At 33.3% G+C, this 16677-nt stretch overlaps 3 protein-coding genes across 5 annotated transcripts; 1 reads left to right on the top strand and 2 right to left on the bottom strand.

Annotated features, from left to right (window-relative positions):
* Positions 1–150: 150 nt before the first annotated feature.
* On the bottom strand, positions 151–6629 carry Spt6 (transcription elongation factor Spt6). 2 transcript variants are annotated; one of them, XM_070636856.1, is made up of 11 exons: positions 6433–6629; positions 6184–6271; positions 6022–6120; positions 5838–5956; positions 5659–5775; positions 5538–5552; positions 5043–5435; positions 1125–4983; positions 963–1063; positions 556–899; positions 151–497 (listed from the first exon to the last, which is right to left on the bottom strand). In XM_070636856.1, the coding sequence occupies exons 1-11, from the start codon at positions 6469–6471 to the stop codon at positions 335–337; spliced, it is 5337 nt and encodes a 1778-aa protein (XP_070492957.1). In that variant the 5' UTR covers positions 6472–6629; the 3' UTR covers positions 151–334. The 2 variants fall into 2 exon arrangements, with proteins under 2 accessions (XP_070492957.1, XP_070492958.1); XM_070636857.1 differs by lacking the exon at positions 5538–5552.
* A 46-nt stretch (positions 6630–6675) lies between these two features.
* Cmtr1 (Cap methyltransferase 1) lies at positions 6676–9891 on the top strand. The gene is made up of 4 exons (XM_070636858.1): positions 6676–6843; positions 6901–7197; positions 7269–8493; positions 8550–9891. The coding sequence occupies exons 1-4, from the start codon at positions 6749–6751 to the stop codon at positions 9756–9758; spliced, it is 2826 nt and encodes a 941-aa protein (XP_070492959.1). The 5' UTR covers positions 6676–6748; the 3' UTR covers positions 9759–9891.
* Positions 9892–10187: 296 nt separating this feature from the next.
* Positions 10188–16046, bottom strand: Nup153 (Nucleoporin 153kD). 2 transcript variants are annotated; one of them, XM_070636645.1, is made up of 7 exons: positions 13994–16046; positions 13726–13914; positions 11788–13661; positions 11566–11709; positions 11389–11454; positions 11085–11176; positions 10188–11025 (listed from the first exon to the last, which is right to left on the bottom strand). In XM_070636645.1, exons 1-7 carry the CDS (start codon positions 15732–15734, stop codon positions 10953–10955), a joined length of 4179 nt encoding a protein of 1392 aa, XP_070492746.1. In that variant the 5' UTR covers positions 15735–16046; the 3' UTR covers positions 10188–10952. The 2 variants fall into 2 exon arrangements, with proteins under 2 accessions (XP_070492746.1, XP_070492747.1); XM_070636646.1 differs by lacking the exon at positions 11389–11454.
* Positions 16047–16677: the final 631 nt, after the last annotated feature.

The raw sequence follows: 16677 nt of genomic DNA, 5'->3' as shown, positions 1-16677 counted from the left end.
AGATTCTGAGGTTCCATTCAAGTGAGAATCCCAATTTTCAAGTATTTCAAATTCCATTTCTTAGTTCTGTATGTAAATTTTTAGTTGGTTTTTGTAGTTCCTATTAAGATCTAATTGGAAGAAGATTTGTAAGATTCAAAACACAAAAAGTTTCAAAGTCACAATGAACAAATTCATGATTTTATTAATTTTAATTTTTAATATATATCATTAGGGAAAACGAAAAAGTAATAGTAATAATAATAAAATGAAACTAATTCAATCAATCATACGTTCATTAATATTTTAGATAAGTTTTATAAAAACGGTTTGAAATTTGAAACTGTAAATTATTTTATTCATCATATAATGGAGTTGAATCAATCATAGAACTTGGTGACATATTTGTTCTTCCTGATCGTCCACTTGATGACCGTACGCTTGTTCTACTTGATGGTCTCTCCAAATCATACTGTGGTGTCTTTCTTGGCTGATATTCATCTCGTCTGTTACTAGATCTAAAATATTAATATCATTTATATGCACTATTGTAATTTAATTTTAATGATTCATTACCCTTGACGAGGAGTTGTACGTCCCATGCTGTCACCTCTCGGTGTATTTTCCTTCATTCTTGATGATCCCCAAGCACTAGAAGCTCTCTCCCAATCATCATCTTCTTGTGATTGCATTCGTCTTCCAGGCTCACGTGATGACTGTTGAACACGTGGAGATTGTCCTGAATATGGTGACTGGCGATAATTTTGTGGTGCTGGACGACTTACTGGAGCACCTGGTCGTAAAAATTGTCCATGTTGTGTTGGTGTCAATTGATTATATCGAGGTGTTTGTGATGAATGTCCTGGGGTCATGTATGGTGTCATGGCCATAAATGGAGTCTGACTGCTCGGTGTGTAAGGCTAGAAAAATAAACAAATGTTTTAATAATCTAATCTTAAATGGAAAAAATAGCTTTTACTTACCGTATTTGCATGGGAGTAATGTGGAGTTGTATTTGTTGCTTGTGCTAATGAATTAAACATGTGAGATGGAAGATTCTGAGCTACTCGTTGAATTGCTTCATCTGTAAAAAAATTAATTAAATTAGAAAATGAAATATTTAAAAGGAATTATTTTTGACTTACTGTGAACGCTCAGACCAGGAGTTGAATACGAACGAGTAGAGGAACCGCCTCTTGGAGTTGATGGGGTTTGAATAGGTAGAGGATCTTTGTAATGATCTTTGAACCATTTCATGAGAGAATTTATATTGTCAAACATTTGCTGTCGGAATTTAAAACCATCATGCGTTATTGAAATATATTCATGTTTGCAGTTTTCACGTGGCTGATACGAAATCATAAATTTGCCTGGATAATTTTTCGATGCTGATATAAAGTAATGAATCTTGCCGGGATTTCTTTTCTTTTCGTCCTTCAACATTTCTTCGGCCTTATCTCTTAATCCACCCAATTCTCGTCGATAATATTTGAATGCTAATAAATCTCTAGCATATCCTGCCATTGGATTGATGTAACGTGCAATAATTTCATCGAGATCTTCAAATTCTTCTGTTCCAATAAAAAGTGATGTTCCTAGTGAAAAAGTATTTTCCTTTCCAGATTCACGAATATCAATGTGTTGAAAAACATCATCAGCAACTTTCCAAGTAGCCGTAAGGTGATCAGTTCCTTTACTTGATGGCCTAACAATAACATCACCTTGATCCATATCTTTTAGCAATTTAACAGCATCAGCATAAGATATATTTTGGAATGATGGATGAACAATTACTCGTTTTGTGTATTGTTGTCGCGATTTGACTTTTTTAGAATCAGTTTCTTTCTTCATGTCTAACTCCTCTCCTTCTTGATCATAATAATCATCCTTTTGTGGCCTCCAACGATTATTTTTATCAGTTAAATCTGATGTTTTTGACGTGCAATCAACTGTGAATTTTTCTGTATCGATTTTCATAATCCTAACATGAATTGGCATTCCTGGCTGAACACGTTCTTCTGGATTCTTAACATGCTTATCTGATAAATTTTTGACGTGAATAAATCCTAATAAGCCATTATCTAATCGGAGTTTGACACCAACAGAAGTTCCAGGACAATTATTATTATCAAAATGTTCCCAAACATCAGATAATTGTACGAAATCTTTTCTCACGCAAAATGGACATTTCCATAATCCAGATTCAGGATCACGTTCAGGATTTGCTCCATCGAGTTGATCACTTGAAGGTTTTCGATGACTTATTCCAGTGACAGTAGCTGAAATCATTTTCCCTTGGAAGAATGAATCTGCATTTTCTTTTGTAAGCATATCAAAAAGAGCATCCTTCTTTGGAGGCTCATAAGGAACACGTCTATCAGCATAACGACACTCTAGTTCTTCACGAATATCATATAAGGTAATTGATTTATTACCAAATCCTTGACGTTCCAATTCAATGGCAAATGCATCCAAATCTAAATCCTTCAATCGTTCTGGATTCTCAAGAATTTCTTCTAATGCACTCGCAGGATTTGCTCCATCGTCGTCATATTCTAAGGCATCAACTGCCATTTTTCTTGCCCATTCATACGTTTCTGGATGAACACGAGATCCGTCAAGAACTTCTACATACGATTCTGTACTGTCGCCAAGTGAATTTGTATCAATTTTTATAAAACCTGAGCAATTAATGAAGACTTTCGGACCCATATGACAAAGTGTTACAAGTTGTGTACGATTTTCTAACCGTTGATTTGTCTGCTTAAGAATTTTAATTAATGCTTGTCCTTTACGTGGACCTAATCCACAAATAAATTGTACTAAATTTATTGTTAATGAATTCTGTACTGCTAAATTTATATCCACACCAACTTCATTTGTTCGATTAATAAATTCTGTATAAATTGCTTCCAACAAATCTTCTTTTGACAATTGATCTTGCAATGTATGATAACGAAGGCACAGAATTTCTTCGTCTGCTGAACAAAGCTGACTGAATTCGACAAGTGGATCGCGTAATCGTCTTGCAATAGATATAGCTTGTCTTAACAGTAGAGGATAGTCACGGAATTCCTCTTCACCCTTCTTAGAGTTTGAAAATATTTTGGCAAAGTCATTGTCAACAATTTCAACATTGATTTTTGGGAATTTATCATCATCATATAATTGCTGAATAACATCACGTAGATCTGCTTGAATCATAAGGGCTTCTCTTGATTCACCCCCAATAGCAATAACATGAGGCTTTTTATTCCTTAAAAATTCAGCTAAATTATCCAAATCTGATTCTTTCAATTTCTTCTCATCTTTGTTATGTGTATTTTTACGTTTTAAAATATATGGAAGTCGAATATAGTCTGTAACTTCACCCTCATGATTAATCATAACACCAAAAGCAGCCTGTGAGTGATCAGGAACGTAAGCTATCCCCATAAGTCTTATTCCTTTCGATGTCTCCCATTCATAGTCATTTTCATCAAAAATATCGCCAGCATCGTAAGGTGCTGTTTTAATCCAATTATATATTCTACGACTACAAGCATCTGATACAAAATCTTTAGATTCTGTATGAAGAATTGCATCGAGTTCCTTTCTCAAATCAGGAAGAACCATTTTTGTTAAAGCAATTTCAACGCATTCAAATCGCAATTTGTTCCAATTTTGGACATGCTGTGAAAATTCATCTCGATTATAAAGTTGCTTAATTTCATCTAAATATAATGTATTAGATGAATTTCCTTCCATATTCTCATTAATTGTGACAACTAATAGCTTATCCTGTTCAGCAATCTTCAATCGAAGATATTCATCTCCTTTGATTGTATTTACTGGCTTATTCTTTAAATATTTTAAAGTATAGCAATTATGAAACTCATCAATTTCTTTCAAACCTCTCTTTGTCGGACGAACAGTCAATTTAGCACGTTCATAAAATATCTCACGGACAGTTTTACGTAATAATGGTTCACGTGCAATTTGTCGTGCAACTACAAATTTCGCTGCATTAATGACTTCGTCAACAGTTGAAAAGTGAGCTGAAATGTAGTCTTTTGCCAATTCCATTGGATCTTTGGCAACTTGTTCAACTTCATGACGTTGATATCCATCACGTAAATTCTCAGCAAATTGTTCAGGTGTAAGACCGAAAAGTTTTGCAAATTTGCAGATTCCTGCTTTTCTGCAACGAGCATAAGGACCAGTATTTCTTGATACTTTAACTTCATCTGCTCGATGATGTTCTTCTTCATCCTCCTGTATGTCACCAATATTAATAGCTTCAAGTTCCTCTTGCAAACTTCTTAATTTATCCTCATCTTCCTCTGTTGGCTCTTCATCCATACTTGCTTGCATTTCCTTTATTTCAATCTGCAATTGCTCTCTACGTTCCTTCATCTTTTCTTCACGATGTACCTTTTGAATATCTTGCTTCTTTTGTCTCTCAATTGATTTGTATCCTTCAATATCTGGAGCACAATGTAGCAGAAAATAATCATGAATATCTCTCAATTCTTCAGGTGTTTGAACCATTCTTAATCTGTCGAAGTCATCGTCTCGAATGAGAACCATGTCTTCAGGAACATCATTATCAGGCTTATCTGCTATTTGTTCTAATTGGAAATCACGAATTCTCTCGAATAATTGAAGCAGTGCCTTTTTTCTATTTTGTAAAATACACCATTTTGCATCATACTTATAAATTTTCCACAAATCTTTGATTTTAAGTTCTGGTAAGACGTATTCTTTACGATAAAATGCAATAAATGGAATTTCCAGATGTTGATTTCTAATAAAATCTAACGTCTTTTTAATTTTTGCAACTGCTGTCTGTGGTTTTCTTTGCTCATGCTGTGGTTTAAGTGAAGTTGTTGAAATTGTCTTCTTGAAAAATGCTTGATGATAAATCCACTCTGCTTCATTGTCGAGTTCAGTCGAGTTATCAGGAATACTTTGGATTGGAACATCTCGTAATTGCATTCGTTCAGGAATATCAGTTTTTCGAATCTACAAAAATATTTTATTAAGCCATAGTCATTATATTTAATGATAATAAATTTTCTTACGTGATTATCAAGGTCAGTAAAATGTCCACGCTTCAATTCACTAGGTTCGTAAATATCAAAAATTGATTTTTTCTGCACTTTCTTCCGAGACGCTTTTTTGGTTCGTTTTTCTTGATCTTCCTCCTCATATTCATCCTCATCAGCCGACTCATCCTCATATTCGTCCTCCTCATAATTATCAAATTCATTATAGTCAAAATCGACACCAAAAATGTCTTGACCTTCTTGCAATGCTGCATCTGTGAAAACAGGCTTTCTTTTACGTTTCTTTTCAGCAATCGATACACCATAATCGTCGACAATAAAGTCATCTGCATCAGATTCGTCAGACACATCGTCGTCATAGCGTTCAGGTTCTTGTCTTCTACTTCTTTCAGATCGTCTATCATCCTCCTGAAAATAACAAAGAAAGAAAAAAATTAAATTTATGTTTTTGACCTAATTTTTAAGATTGTACAAGTAAAAATGAATAAAAATGGCCTAAAGTTAAAATACCTGAGTTTCTTGTTCCTTTATATTTAAACACACACATAGCAAGCAGAAATGAGAACGGTTATTGTTACATGTAAAAATTTTATGCAAAACATAAATGTTGCCACTGTAATGAAAAAATTACCTCATCCGAGTTATTAACAAAAAGCTGGTCAGCCAAAACTTCCCGATTAAGACTCTCATCTCTGTCCTCATTATCCGATTCCTCGTCTGTAATCCTCTTGAGACGTTTGAAACGTTTCTAAAATGAACGCATAATGTGATAATTAATCTAATTTTTATGAGATATTAGAAATGACTTACTCTCTCGACTTTTACACCAAGATTTTCTTCGATCAAATCATAATCTTCGTCTTCTAATCGATCATCTAATTCATCGTCCTCGTCATCCGATTTTTTTCTCTTTGCCGTGTGACCTTTAACTATTATTTTACAATGTTAGGTAAATAAGAACCATGCTAATAATCTCAATAGTTTATAAAATTACCTCTAGAGTCATCTGAATCTGATCCAGAATCGCTTTCCTCCTCAATTGGATTATCATCAATCAAATCTTTGAGTTCCTCTCGAATTTTGTCCTCATCATCTAAATTAACAAAGATACAGTATGGTGAAAATTGTTGTTTTCAATGTAATTTCCCAAACAAACCTTCTTCTTCTTCCTCTGAATCAGACATAGCTTTCATCTTTTTGAGTTTTTTCCTTTCATGTGGTTCCAATTCATCCTCGACCTCGGACTATAAAAATAAGGAATAAAATGAGCATTTCAAGTTATACAAAAATCCATAAACAGTTTAATGATTGATAATTTCACATGAAAGTCACCAAATGCATTATTTTAAGGTTTTGGATGTGAAAAACGAACGGGATACAGCGTAATTTTTCTAATTTTACTTACATCGCTCTCCTCGGCTTCACTATGTACAAAATCCGCCATATTAACACTCTACGATACTTTATTGATTAGTAATTAACAGTTATTACAAATACTTTCGCCTCAAATCAATCCACTAAACTAAAATATTTTAATTTATTTTACTGAAAATATCTAAAGGAAACTTCCACGAGAAGCTTGCTTCGACGTTTCAAAGTGAATCCAATGTTGATAATGTTTAGTAATTTTTTCACGAAAATGCTTTTATAATCAAAAAAGTATTTTCACGTGGAAGTTTCTTAAGATATTTTCACAAACTATTTTATTAATTCTCACAATAATGGCGCGACATCAGTTATACCAAAGATACTCTAAGCAACAATTGGAAGATAGCGAATCGGAAGATGATGAAGATGCAACACAAAAATACAATTAGTGAGTATTTCGAGATTTTTTTTGAGAATGATCTCATTTTCCGATAATCTACCTCAGTGCAAATACAGGACAAACAAACAGAAATCAACAAAATAATTATGCTAGTAGTGAAGATGAACAGCACAAATATCAGAGATTTGATTCAACGGCATCATATACAAGCGAAGATGAACCAATTCAAACAAGAAATTATACAAGCCAACAATCAGAAAATGAGTCAATAAGTTATTATAATCCAGAATCTTTTGAAGAGGAACAGCAGTCATATTATGGTGCAGAAGCAATAAAAAGAACATATTCTTACACAAGTGATGAGGCAGATGATGGCGTCTCTAACAAACGTCAAAAATTAAGGTAATAAGAATATTATCGAAAATTGTCATTAAGAGATTAAAGTGAAAGTTTCTATCAAATTATATTTTTAGTGAATCTACAGAATCGCCATATCCGAGCGATAGTGAACCAAATGCTAATAACTATGAGCCATCTCGTTCAATTCCCGATGAAAATAATGGTCAGTCAGGATTTTCAAGTTTTGATAATCTCTATTCCGGTCCATCGCGCAAAATGATGGAAAAGATGGGATATAAAAAGGACAGTGGTCTTGGAAAATTAGGACAAGGTAGAATCGAACCAATTATTGCAAGTCAACAAAAAGGACGACGTGGTCTTGGCTTAAAACTAGATGATCTGGATAGAGTCGCTAATAAATGGGATCCAGCAATTGAACAAATATCGATACCTGAAAAAGTTGATTGGATTGATAATAATGCACCTGATGAAACATTATTAGAATTGACAATGGACACTCTAATTTCATGGGTAAAAAGAGGACCCAAAAAATCAACAATTGACAACGAAACAAATTTTTGTGATGAAGATGTTCTAAGACGTGTGTTGGAATCAAAGAGTGTTTTTGATAAATTAGGTGCCGAAGACATGAGACGCGCCAGAACAAAGTCTAATCCTTTTGAAACAATTCGTGGAAATATCTTTCTTAATCGTGCTGCCGTAAAAATGGCAAATATGGATTCAATGTTTGATTTCATGTTCACAAATCCAGTTGATGAATATGGAAATCCTGTAATTGGAAATGATGACTTGTTATATTTTGCTGATGTCTGTGCTGGTCCCGGCGGTTTTAGTGAATACGTATTGTATCGTAAAAAATGGGAAGCTAAAGGATTTGGGTTTACATTAAAATCCGAAAATGATTTTAAGCTTCACGATTTCTTTGTTGGACCTCCAGAGACTTTTTCTCCATTTTATGGCATTAATGATGATGGAAATGTCTACGATCCGGAAAATATAAAATCTCTTGAAGAACTTATTAAGGATCAAACAGATTCAGGAGTACATTTTATGATGGCTGATGGTGGTTTTTCAGTTGAAGGACAAGAAAATATCCAAGAAATTCTTTCGAAGCAACTTTATCTCGCACAGTGTCTTGTTGCACTAACAATTGTACGAACAAAAGGGCATTTTGTAGTAAAATTATTTGATCTCTTTACGCCATTTAGTGTCTCATTAATATATTTAATGTATAAATGCTTTTCAAAAATTAGCATTTGTAAGCCCAACACTAGCCGACCTGCAAATTCTGAAAGATATTTAGTTTGCAAGTGGAAGAAACCATATACTGATACTATTGTAAGTGATTTATTTATTTAAATGATATAAACTAATTATTATTCAATTCATAATAGCAACGTCATCTATTTGACATAAATAAGGAACTTTGGAAGCAGAAAAACACAGAAAACATGGATGTTTTAGAACTTGTACCGTTAGATGTCATTCAAAATGACCAGAAATTTTTTGATTATGTCTTCGATAGCAATAATATTATTGGAAAGAATCAAATTGTTGGATTGATGAAAATCGCTGCTTATTGTCATGATCATGATTTGATGGAGACACGTCAATCAGATATTCGTAAACAATGTTTACAACTTTGGAAGCTACCTGATGAAAGTCGTAAGAAGCCCATTACAAGAAGCAGTGAACAAATTTGTGCACAATTGTTGGAACCAAAATGGTTGAAGGAAAAGTTCATGAATGCACCAGAAAGATCATTAGAATCAGTAGAGCATTTAAAAGGACATGTTCATTCAGTCCTTGATTGGTATTTTGTTGGCGTTGACGATATTGTTAAGTCAAGTAAAAGTCGAACATTTTTTATGTCTCGTGGAAGATTCGATGTGCAAATTTACAACATGACAACAAATATTTGGGAGCCATTAGGCACCGAACAACTTGAAATGTCTGCAAATACACTTGTTTATGGAGAAATTGTAAAGGAACTTATTGGACAAAGTCGTTCACAAGTGTCATCGACAGCATTACACATCATAGATGGAATAATTTTAGGTGGAAAAGATATCCGACACTTACCATTAATGGAACGAAATCAAATGTGCCAGAAATTCGCAAAAGCATTAACAAAACCATCACAATGCAGTGATAATAAATCACTTCCAATACGCTGTAAAAAATTATTCAAATTGACCGAATTTGAGTCATTTTTTGAACACTTAGTGCCTCGAGTTCTCAAAGACGGTAGTCAAAAGATGGGCTATGACATTGGTCGAAATAATACAAATCGTTTTCATATCCCTCGCGCATTGTTATTGTTAAATGAAGTTCGTAGTGACAAAATGAGATGCTTTTCCACAACACAAAAGAAAGTATATTACTTTGATAAAAATACAAAGAAGACAGATTTTCCTGAAAATCTTCAAGCCGCTGAAAAATACGCTTCGTTCAAGAACACATTCACAAATCGCCTCATTTGGAAATTCGAAATTCTCGAACAAATTCTAGAACATGTTGAGCCGTCACGTAAAAAACGAGAATATTTATACCGCGATGATTTCAATAATTTTGTTGAGAGTAAAACACCAAAAATTTATTGATTGGTGAGTCGATGATTGTAAAAATTATTTTATTATTTGTTAATTAACATACCTATATTATAATGCATAGCTTTAAAATGAACGAAGTATGAAGATGTTTAATAATACAATAAATGAATATCTTAGTAATAAATTCAAGATTTTATTCCTTTTATTTTTAATTTTACAGGATTGCTATCTGTAAGCATGTTTATTTGTAGGAAGTGATTCAACTTTGAAAACACTTCAAATGTTCTGTCAGGCTCAAAAACATTTGAAATGTTTTAGGATTGTAAAACTTTTAAAAAATAGCTGAGATTTTAGAAGTTCCGCAACTACCTAAATAATCGCTAATGTATCCAAAATATTCTGAAACTTTTCAAAGTAGCTATGAGAATTTCAAAAACTTTAAAGCTGGTACCTAGAAATAAAGTAAACAAAACAGATAGCTTAATGTAAAAATCAATTTTTACTCGTTTATTTGACAATAACTAAAACAATTCATGATATTAACTGAAGAGAACATAGATTATCTCAAATTCCATCCTTTATATTGTAAAATGCATTTACAAAACAAGAAAAAAAGGTTTATTTAATTATGTTATGCTTATGTAATCAATTTTAATCATGTATTATTTTTTGATGGCCATTTGCAATCAGGATTTCGAGTTAACTTCAATTTTCAGCATCTCATTCATTTCTCTTGACGACATCCAAAAAATACATTGACACAATTTTTTCATCATAACTTATAAAGGAAACAAATTACAAGGAAGGTATAAAAATCCTGAGAGCAAAGCCACTTCCTGTCTGTACAAATCACTTTTATTGTTTATTTATTTATTTCATGCTTCACGTTCATTTTTCTTAAGGACGATTTCATTTATTTTCACTCCTCCGTCACATGTTTTTTTTTTCTTTATTAAATTACTACACTTTAGTTTAGGTGCCTTCGAAAAAGAAGACAAAATATCTTTGCGATCGATGATTAACGAGTATAAAATATAAATTAATCAACATTTTTTTATGTACTTTCATGTCTTACATTCCCCAATTTTACGCGATTAGTCGATCGACTTGTTTTCTCTTCTTTTTCATCACACTTTATTTGCTTAATTTTTTTTTCTGCTTCATTTCAGATAAGTCCTATTTCATAATATTTGTTGTGTTTAAATTTTAATTAAAAAATTGAATAATTGTTTAGAATTAATCACGTCAACGACGTGTCGCGCGACGAGAAGCTCTCAAGATTTTTCGTTGTGGTGTAGTTGCAGCTGATTGAGCAGCTCTGAAATTGAAAGAAAAATTAAATTAATCCGTCGGATTTAAATAAATCCAGTAACATACCCAAATGCATTGATTCCTGGAATAGCAACTGTAGGAGCACTAGTAGCTCCAAACTGCATGATATTTGCTGCAGCAGGTTGTGGTGGTTGCGTCTAGAATAAATAAAGTAATTTATTACATTTTCATTCAGCCATAGACAGCAAGCAGTTAATAGAAAAATTATAAATAAAACCAACACATCAGAAAGAAAAGATATAGGAGATGCATTCACAAAAGAAAAAAAAGAATAAAAGTTAATTCATTCAATAAAAAAGCAAATAAATTAAGCGAAAAAAAGAAGAAAATAAAAATTCATTCAACATACATTCGTTCCAAAAGCAAAAATTCCCTGTGAGGACGTATTGTTGGCACCGAATTGAAAGAGATTTTCCTGCATTCAGGAGATTGAAAATTAAAATATCATACCATACAATCAAACAATTAAAATGAAGGAAGAAATGTAAGGACAATGAAAAATGACTATGGACTTTATTGATCTCACCTGTGCATTGTTGTTGCCCACGTTATTATTTGCATTACTGTTGACTCCAGTAAAGTTAAATGATTGGGGCGCTGGTGTTGCTGAAAAACTGAATGCTGGCTTTACTGGCTCAGCACTTCCTTGAGCATTGAATTGGAAAGGCGCCTAGAAATGAAAACAATTGTAATAAGTACAAAGTTCATCAAACTGAAATCAAAGCAATGTGCGAAAAAAAATACTTACAGAACTTGATTGTTGTAATTGTGGTTGTTGCTGACCAAAATCAAATTTCTTTTGTGGCACGTCTGATGAGCCAAAGTCAAAGGCTCTCTTTTGAGGTTGATTTGGAGTTGATTGAATGCCACCAAAACCTACCATTTTACTTCCAAAGCCACTTTCATTATTATTATTTGTAGATAAATTTGAACCAAAAGTTGGCGTTGGATTGGCACCAAACATTGGAGTTACACTTGGAGTTGAAGCTGACGATGCAAAAGTACTACTTCCAAAAACCATATTTGAATTAGCAGCAGGTTTAGCATTTCCAAAAGCAAAGACTGGAGTATTTTCATCTTTTTTTGCAGCTGCGGCACCTCCGAATGAAAATGATGAAGTTGCATTTTGTCCAAAAACTGGAGTAGAAGAAGATGCAACTGGATTTGTCGAGGTTGATGAGAAAGGCGATGCAGTTTGTGTTGTATTTCCAAAACTACCGAAAATTGCAGGCTTTTGAGGTTCAGATGTTTCAGTTGTTTGAGTTTTAGGCGATTCAAAGGCGAAAGTACTTGTAGGTTGTGCAGCATCAGTTGCTTTAGGTGCTGTGCTTGAAAACGGAGAACTTGTGCTTGCAGCTCCAAATTGAAAACCTCCGCTAGCTGGTTTGGTCTCTTCTTTTGCTTCCGGCTTTGAAAATCCACCGAAACTAAATCCTCCGTTAGTTTTTGGAGCACTATTTGCATTCTCAATAGGTGTGCTGCTTATTGGAAATGAAAATCCGCCAGCAGCCTTTTTCTCTTCAGTTTTCTCAGGCTTTTCTTCGGCTGCTTTTGGCTGAATATCGAAGGCAACTTTCTTTTCAGGGACAGTTTCAGGTTTACTTCCAAACGAGAAAATTGAAGTCTTTTCCGTTCCTTTCTCAGTCGTTTTGCTATTTTCCTTTACTTCTTCTACCTTTTTGTTTTCTTCAACATTATTTGGTGATTTCATTGTAAATGAAGCATTTACAGTACTTGTTTGAGGTGACTTAAATGTAAATGTTGGTGCAGAAAATGCCGATTCAGTACTTGATGCATTACTAACGGCACCAAAAGAAAATGTGGGTTTTGGCTTATCAACTTCATCGACTTTCTCATCTTTTTTACTACTATCATCCTTTATTAATGCTGTGTCTGATTTCACGGGCTGTACGCCAAAGGAGAATTTAACTTCTGATGGGGCTGGAAGTGAGATAGATGATGTAACTTTACTTCCAAATGAAAATTGAGATTTATTTTCTGATGATCCCGGTTTTGCTTGCTCGCAACAAATGCACTTTGATTTTGATTGATCATTTCTTGTCATACATGCTGAACATTCCCAATTTGCACTTTGTTTTTCAACTAATTTCTTAAAATCTGGATCAACACTCTTTGATATTGTCGGAATTGATGATGAAACAGGTGTTGAAGCTGGCATTCCAAATGAAAATTGAGGTTTTGAAGATGAATCACTTGTTGATGGTTTTACACCAAATGAAAAATTTGAGGTTTGGCTTGGTGCTTTTTTACTTCCAGGTTTTGGAGCTTCGCAACATGCACACTTTTCCTTATTTACATCATTACTTGTCATACAATCACTGCATTCCCAATTAGCTTTCTTCTGCTGAGCTGCTAAATTCTTAAATAAATCATCATTATTAGATGCTACAGCAGGCATTCCAAATTTAAATTCTGAAGAGGAACTTTTTTTAGTTGTAGTCGTTATTGGTTTACTTCCTGGCTTTGGAGTTTCACAGCACAAGCATTTCTCTTTATCTAAATCATTCTTACTAAAGCATTCAGTACAATCCCACTGTGACTTTTTCTGTTGAGCGGCAAGAGTTTTGAATAAATCGTCTGTTGGCGGTGCTTTTGAGGGTTCTAAAAAAATAATGATAGTTTCATAATTTTTCTTAGATTCATAAATCTTACACAAATTACTAACCTTTAATAGTGGACGTGTTTGATTTAGAACTAATCCCACTATCCCGTCGGGCAGTGTCGCAGCATAAACACTTGGTCTTGTCAGAATCGTTTCGAGTCATACACGAATCACATTCCCATGATTGTGACTTTTGTTGTGCAACAAGATTTTTAAATAAATTGTCTGTAACTGGCTTTGTTGGCTGAATTTCTGTATAGATAACAAAATAGAATAGAATAATAATGTAATTTATGGCATTTACTTTTCTATAGATTTACAATATAATTACCTAAAACTTTTTCTGAGGATTCCATTTCATTGTCGATAAGAATTGGCTTGCTAAACTTAAAAGAATCAGTCATGACTTTCAAGTTCAATGTGTCAGCATCGCTGACGCTTAATCGGATTGGTTTTGAAAATATAAAGTTACTACTATTTATTTTCGAAGCCGTCTTTTCCTGAATCATCTCTGTTGATTGATTAATTGTTGTCATTTCTGTGGCGGTTTTGAACATCGTTGAAGATAATGATGTATTTGATGAGAAAATTGAGGACGTTTTATCTATATTGATTGACTTAGGTGCAATAATATTGTTACTTGTGACTGTTTTTCCTGTTACTGATGATATTGGGTTTGAATTTGGAAGTTTAATGTCAAACTTTGGAATTGATTTTAATTCTGGCAATTGAATATTCGGTAGATTGAGGGGTGCTGGAGGAAGTTCATCGATTCCTTTATCGTTTCTTAATAGATTCTTCGTGATATTACTTTTCATTTTAAATGATGATGATGAGGACGATGAATTAGCGTTTACTGTATTGTTTGATTGTAAGTCATCGTTTTGTGACGGTAATTTATATTCATGAGTTTGATTAAGGAAGCTTTCAGACCTATTTGCAATTTCACGAACCCGTTCAGTACTATTTTGAAGTCTCTTCATTTTCAATAATTGTGACATTGTCGGAATTTGAGGTGTCTTTGAATTTGCCTGCGAATTTAATAAGATTGAAGGCGATTCGGGTTGCTGTTGATTTTTCGATGTTACTAAAGGTCGACTATAAGGAGCAGTCGGTCGTGTTAATGATATGCTTCGATCTAACTGTAAGTCCTCATCGCCAAATCTCTTACGAGTTTGAACTAAACCTGGAATTTTTATCATTGAATTGATATTATTTCCCATATTACGAGTCTCCTTTAGTGGCCCACTAAATTGTGTCATAATTTCTAGTATACGTTTTGCAGCATTCGATTCCGGTCCCAAAGCTCCCTCTGATTTAGTTGATGTATTTGATGAATTGGATAAGCTTGATGATGGTCTCATTTGAATTGGCGTCCTCAAAACTTTATGCTGATTAATATCTCGTCTTGGATATGCTGATGCACCGCCAAAAGTCGTTTTTCCATTATAAAATGGTGAATTGGCTACAAAAAGCCGACTGTTGCTACTATTTAGTGACATATTACTACCAAACAGACTTCCCGAACGACTATTTTGGTTATTTTTTGGCGAAAATAACGATTTATGTGTATCAAGATGTGATGCAAAGTTCAATTCACTAGTAGATGCACAAAAGCGCTTACTTCTATTGCCCATAAAACCTGTTAATCGTCTCTTTGAATCATTCAAATTTGTTTCACTATTTATTCGGCGCGATTTTGATGTCAATAATGTCGGAGTCGGTGTATGTGATGCACTTTCCGGAATTTCGAGATCTAAATCACTTTCATTTAATTGGCTATTGGATTTTGAAAAATCCTCTTCGTCCTCAGACGATCCTCCTTCATCGTCTACAACTTGCTTTTCACGAATTGTTTTCAGTCTACCTGATCCAGTATTGTGATTATTAATATATGTCGATGAATAACGTGATTGAGGTGGTTCCGAAATTGATCGGTCCTCATTATTATTCACTTTTTTGCGACTCGAAATTTCTTCGTAATTGTAATTGTCTCGAATACTTCTTCTTCCACTGATATTTTTAATTTCCTTAATATCGCCACCATCAATTTCCTCCATTGAACTCCGCATGGCGTCAAAATTTAGTTTTTTTGGTGATATCCTTTTTTCTTATTTTATATGCTATTTATCCGCTTTATATGCGATAAATAAGAAGAAAATTTTAAGAACTTTGCAGGAGTTTATAATGAGAAAAAATGTGATCACTAAAACATTTTTAAAATCATTGATTTATCACTTTTTCCTTACACTTAAACTAATCAAAAATATAATTAAAACAATTATTATAACTTTAACTACAGATTTATACTCTGTTAATGATTTTTTATGCTGCTTTTATCGACTTTTTTGATGTAATTAACTTTTTCTCTATGTTAGCTTGTAATTCAAGAAACGAAGGGTATGTAAAAACTTGCGACATCAAAAGACATCGAAAAATATCGAAATTCAAATCTCTAACGACCGTTATCCAAGCATTACATCGCATATCGATGTTTTACTAATACTCGTGAAAGCAAATTCATAGAATTCCTCATAAATATAACCACTGTGAATTAAATTGCACAAATTGTTGGATTTTATTAAGGCTTTATTAAATTAAAGTTTCATTTTCACTTAGAAATAAAAATATGGTTTCTAACGGTCAACTGCGATTTAAAATTTTGCATCATTCTTTGCATCTCTGCATCAAAGCGTTACTTTAATTCCGAAGCGGTCGAAGCTCGTTCAAAATAAACTTGAACGTTATGTATCTAATCTATTACATAAGAGTTCTTAACGTGATTTGGAGAACGCTTTAAAGCCAAAGAGTATTTTTGGTAGTAAATGATTAGTCATTGATGATGACACATCTATACGCCTGAATTTGTGAAATATTAAATTTATCAATTATAAACTATGACTTATTCAAATACAACTTTTCGAGTATGCTAAATACTTAAAATTTTGTATTTCTGGATGAAATACGATTAACAAATAATGACGCCAACTGGAAAAGATCAGGGTGAAAGAACTA

This window comes from Chironomus tepperi, unplaced genomic scaffold (genome assembly GCF_022539635.2).
Source record: "Chironomus tepperi strain 1889 unplaced genomic scaffold, CSIRO-AGI_Ctep_v1 contig_137, whole genome shotgun sequence".
In the NCBI taxonomy this organism is placed as follows: Eukaryota; Metazoa; Arthropoda; class Insecta; order Diptera; family Chironomidae; genus Chironomus; species Chironomus tepperi.
The sequence above is the reverse complement of the archived record's forward strand: the minus strand, read 5'-3'. Positions and strand labels throughout refer to the sequence as shown.

Bases quoted from the DNA above. Each gene is read 5' to 3' on its own strand.
- Cmtr1 (XM_070636858.1), top strand. From the start codon at position 6,749: ATGGCGCGACATCAGTTATACCAAAGATACTCTAAGCAACAATTGGAA. The intron at 6,844-6,900 runs GTGAGTATTTCG...AATCTACCTCAG, and splicing joins GCAACACAAAAATACAATTA to TGCAAATACAGGACAAACAA. The intron at 7,198-7,268 runs GTAATAAGAATA...TTATATTTTTAG, and splicing joins AACAAACGTCAAAAATTAAG to TGAATCTACAGAATCGCCAT.
- Nup153 (XM_070636645.1), bottom strand. From the start codon at position 15,734: ATGCGGAGTTCAATGGAGGAAATTGATGGTGGCGATATTAAGGAAATT. The intron at 13,915-13,993 runs GTAATTATATTG...TTATCTATACAG, and splicing joins ATCCTCAGAAAAAGTTTTAG to AAATTCAGCCAACAAAGCCA. The intron at 11,177-11,388 runs GTATGTTGAATG...TATTTATTCTAG, and splicing joins TTTTTGCTTTTGGAACGAAT to ACGCAACCACCACAACCTGC.
- Spt6 (XM_070636856.1), bottom strand. From the start codon at position 6,471: ATGGCGGATTTTGTACATAGTGAAGCCGAGGAGAGCGAT. The intron at 6,121-6,183 runs GTTTGTTTGGGA...TTGTTAATTTAG, and splicing joins TTCAGAGGAAGAAGAAGAAG to ATGATGAGGACAAAATTCGA. The intron at 498-555 runs GTAATGAATCAT...TTAATATTTTAG, and splicing joins CGTACAACTCCTCGTCAAGG to ATCTAGTAACAGACGAGATG.